The 5,044-nt window shown below is 39.0% G+C and overlaps 1 protein-coding gene across 1 annotated transcript; it reads right to left on the reverse strand.

The window, feature by feature from the left end:
• Positions 1–3,285: 3,285 nt before the first annotated feature.
• On the reverse strand, positions 3,286–4,579 carry LOC9318048 (uclacyanin-2). Its single transcript, XM_021027225.1, is given in 3 exon segments — positions 3,286–3,803; positions 3,806–3,895; positions 4,336–4,579. Coding segments are annotated over 3 exon segments (597 nt in total). The 5' UTR covers positions 4,520–4,579; the 3' UTR covers positions 3,286–3,480.
• Between the last annotated feature and the right edge of the window lie 465 nt (positions 4,580–5,044).

Here is a 5,044-nt window from a genome sequence, read left to right on the forward strand (position 1 = left end):
AAGAGCCCAAATCTGTCTAGATAAAGAACATGTGGACAAAACATGTTCAATAGATTCTCCTTCAAAACCACATGTTTGGCATCTAGGATCCGTCTTCATACCTCTCTTCGCTAGTTTATCAGCCACAGGTAGGGCACCACTTAGTACTTTCCAAAGAAAGACTTTGATCTTTGGATCTGTATTCAATTTCCAAACCTGTTCTTTCAAAGGATTAATTGAAGGAAGGAAAGAAGCATGTTGCATCACTTCAGTTTTGTTGTTCTCGACAGCTAACCAATAAGCTGACTTCACCGAGAGGAAGCCGCTTTTGTTATATCTCCAAATCCAAAAATCTTGAGAGTCAACCACAGGTTTAACCTTTCTAATAATGGCAACATCATCAGGGAAAAACAGTTCCTCTAACTTGTCAATGTCCCAATCTTTCCTTTCAAAATCTATGAGCTCACTCACTTTAAGGCCCGGATCAATAAAAAGATTTCTAATCCAAGGAGCTCTTAGACCATCCTCATCAACCATCCACCTATCCACCCAAACCGTCAAGGAAGCACCATTTCCAACCCTTTTCTGCAGACCTTTGTTAAGCAAATCCCTGCCATGGAGAATGCTTCTCCAACCAAAAGAAGGACGCTGTCCTAAACACGCATCAAGGAAATGGCCATCAGGAAAATACCTGTTTTTCATCACTCTTGAGAACAAACAATCTGGGAAATGCAAGATTCTCCACGCCTGTTTTGCCAGCAAGGCTTGGTTAAAGAGCTGAATGTCCTTGAAACCCAAACCACCTTTATCTTTTGGTAAGCACAGCTTTTCCCAACTTATCCAATGAATTTTCCTATTATGTTCAAGAGAACTCCACCAGAATTCTGCCATTGCACTCGAGAGATTTGAGCAAGAAGTCTTTGGTAATCTAAAACAAGACATCGCAAACACAGGCATGGCTAAGGCAACCGATTTCAACAAAATCTCTTTGCCTCCTTGAGACAGAAACTTAGAGTACCAACCAGAAAGCTTAGACTTGAGGCGATCTTTGATATAATCTAACATTTCCACTTTTGAGCCACTAAAACACTCTGGTAGACCTAAGTAAGTCCCTGCTCCCCCCACATTTTGGATACCAAGAGATTCCTGAATGCAAAGCTTAATGTTTTCAGTTACCTTAGATCCAAAAGTAATCGAAGACTTTGTGTGATTGATAGTTTGCCCTGTAGCAGCTCCATAAACCTCCAAAATCTTCTTCAACACCAAGCACTGATCTTGATTAGCCTTACAAAGAAAAAGGCTATCATCGGCAAAAAGTAGATGTGTAATGGATGGACCTCCTTCATTGAACTGAATACCACTAATCAGACCATTTCTTTGAACAACATTCAACAGGTAAGACAGACCTTCAGTGCATAATACAAAAAGAAAGGAGGATAAGGGATCCCCTTGTCTAAGCCCTCTTTGGGGAACCACCATACCAAAGGGTTGGTCATTTATTAAAACTGAGTAAGTCACAGACGATACACAAAACATTACCCAGTTAATCCATCTTTCATGAAAACCCAAAGCAGCCAGCAAAGATCTCAAGTAACACCACTCCACTCGGTCATAAGCTTTTGACATATCGGACTTTACTGCCATAAACTCAGCAGAAATAGCCGAATGAGCATTTAAACCATGAACTAATTCATGAGCAACCAAAATATTATCAGAAATGAGTCTTTCAGAAACAAAAGCAGTTTGTGACTCAGAAACCAAACAAGGAAGAAACGGTTGCAGCCTCTTAACCATCACTTTGGAGATAATCTTGTATAATACCGAGCACAGGCTGATCGGTCTGAGATCACTCATTTCAGTCGGATGAGGGATTTTTGGTAAAAGACAAAGATGAGTATAGTTCCACTCCGATGGAAAAACTCCAGAAACAAAAAACTGTCTAACCTCACAGCACACCTGCTTCCCAACAGTATACCAGTAGTGTTGGAAAAACAAAGAAGACATACCATCAGCCCCCGGGGCGCTTGAAGGTTTAATGGAGAAAACTGCTGCCTTAATTTCTTCATCAGAGACTTCTTTTACCAGACTGTTGTTCATTTCTTCAGTGACACGAGGTTGAAACCCAAAAAACCAACTGGAGAAGCTGGCAGGATTAGAAGAAGAGAAAAGCTTCTGAAAATAAGCACATGCTACTTCACCTTTAGCAGCTTCCGACTTTTGGAGATTACCATTAATATCCACTAGCTTTTCAATTCTCTTCTTTGCTCTGTTTCCTTTGACTGTTGCATGGAAAAACTTAGTGTTTCTTTCACCACATCTCATCCATTTCGCTCTACTCTTCTGATTCCAGAAAATTTCCTCTTCTTTGTAAGCGAAAGACAGTTCTTTTTTCAGAAAATGAACATGATTCAAGGTAGGAAGAGAGGAAGACTGTTCTATCTCAAGAGCCTTTTCCATCTGTTGGATCTTATCATTAGCATTGGTGCAGTTAGTCTTCTTCCAAGCACTTAAGGCCTTCCTAACAGCCCTCAATCTATCAGCCACAGAAGCTAAAGATATAGGGGAATCAGGTCTCCATGCACGGATCACAGCTTCTTCAACCTTTGGTTTATACAGAAACCTCTTGTCAAATCTGAATTGTCCCCTATAAGTATCCTGCGAAGAAAGCAACTTCAACAACACAGGCCTATGGTCAGATCCTCTGAAATCCAAAAAGGTTTGGTTTGACACTGGAAATTGAGCAAACCAATTTTTATTACCAAAAACTCTGTCAAGCCTACTCTGAATCCATAAATCATATCTTTTTCCAGCCCAAGTAAAACTGTTTCCTTGACTGGGTAACTCCTCCATGTTACACGCTCTTAGCATCTCAGAGAAAGGCTTAAAGTAAGAGTCACACCTCCTAGGGCCACCAAGCTTTTCACCATTGTGAAGAATATCATTAAAATCCCCCAACATACACCAACCGTCTCTTCTTCCAACCCCTATTCTACTAAGTCTTTCCCACACCAATTGTCTTTTCTTAAAATACTACCTATCCCAAGTTGCATTTGTTTATATATCTTTTAAATCACTAACAACTACAGTTTGAATATATGCATTGCTAAATGCTAACAATCATTTCTTTTACGAATTGATCATTTCTCTTGGTTGTTGATTGAGCTTATTACATAATTCATTCTTGATAACATATATATTAAAATTAAACTAACTAATCTACACAATCTATATAGTCATTGTAAACTATGAGGGGATGGTGGATCACAACTGTACATGTGGTTCCACACGAACGAAAAATGAAAGGAGAAATTAAGTAATAATTTATTACAGCAATAAGTGAGTAATGTGATGATGATAACGATAATCAAATGCCGAATAATAAAATCCTACGAATAATGAAGAGCTTCTGACGTATCACACATACCCAAATTCTCTTACAACCAAAGACCAAAATAATTTAAAAAGCAAAAGCACTGACTCCACCCTGGCTCACTAAACCAATTACATCCACAAAGCATAACCCAAAACCATCGAGACTCCGACCAAAACGTAACTCATCACTCCCTTTGACGCACCACTTGGCTTTGGTGGAGGAGGAGAAGTTGACCCTGAATCAGGTGTGGGTGTGGTGGGTGATCCGCCAGCCGGAGGTGAGTCCGGTGTGGTAGGAGTTCCCGGAGTTGTAGACGGTGGCGTGGGAGTTCCCGGAGTTGAAGACGGGGGCGTGGGAGTGGCCGGAGGTCCGGCAGAGGCGGCTAAGACAGTAGCGGCTAGCTTCATGCCATTGGCACAATGACCAGGTGTAGGACAGATGAAATACTTTAGGAATGGTTCTCAGTCGAGGAGGAGGCGTCGCAGCCATCATATCCGGCTTTGTCAACCTCATCCACCGAGTGTGATCGACCATACTTGAACTCTGTTTCAAATCGCCATAAAAAGAATTCAAAACCTAAGTAAATAGTTATGCCATACCTAAGAAGATTATGGGACAATAGTCCGAAATTATTTGGTTACTAAAAATGAGTTTTGTTGTAGAATAAGTTATCTCAATTTCAACATCGTATAAATTTGTAAAGAACTAAAACAAGTAAAGAATTGTTTCTTGTCTTCTTCTTTTTTTTTTAACTGTTTCTATATTTAAGAACCTGAGACCAAATAAACAAAAAAAATCACACATATTTTCCTTTTTTTTTTGGTATTACTAAAGCAAACTTAATATAATTTGAATCACCAAAACCAATACCGTGTCAAACTACACTTGGGTTCGACTACGTTACTACAACTTTTGAACTATAGCTTGAATGAATCTATATATAAATAAAAGTTATAACTAATGTGGTTCGGATGATGGTTTACCTAGAATGTCACCAACCCTGAAAGTCTTTCCGGCAACCCAAACTGTGTAGTCCACACCACTGTCCCATTGTTGACCGTCTCCCACCGTGTAAGTCACAGCTACTGTGGCCGGGACAATGGTCAGGACTAGGAGAAGAGCAGTTGCGGCGGCTGCAGCCATCTTGGACAAACCATTCATTGCCATTTTTTTACTTAGAAGAGAGATATTATTATTGTTAAGGTTGTGCAGAGAAGAAATGGTTATGGTGTCATTATATAACAAAGAGATGTGAGAAGGACTTTGGGAATTAAGTAAATGGAATGTATGAAAAAGTCGCCGCCTCGCCAACTCATTCAACAACTTCATCCTCACTTTTTATTTTTCGTTTTAATTTTTTATTCATTTCTTTTGTTTTAATACGTTGTCATGATGCGTAACAACTCTTTGTTCTTATACATTTAAACTAAAAAAAATGGATAATTAATCGTATAGCTCGATGGCTTTCTTTGATGTAAATTATATAAACCCATCACCCTTATGAGTTATGCGTGGATTCTTCTTATTTGGTTTTTTTACCGAAAAGTGTGCTGAGAACATGGGTTTGTTAATATGACTATATAGTGTAAGTATGATCCAAATAATGTATATGATCATATGTATTTATTACTCCCTCTGTTTTTTTTAAGTTGTCGTTTTAACTGTATTTGGACAAATTAAGAAAAGGTATAC

This window comes from Arabidopsis lyrata (genome assembly GCF_000004255.2).
Source record: "Arabidopsis lyrata subsp. lyrata unplaced genomic scaffold ARALYscaffold_4, whole genome shotgun sequence".
NCBI classification, from domain to species: domain Eukaryota; kingdom Viridiplantae; phylum Streptophyta; class Magnoliopsida; order Brassicales; family Brassicaceae; genus Arabidopsis; species Arabidopsis lyrata.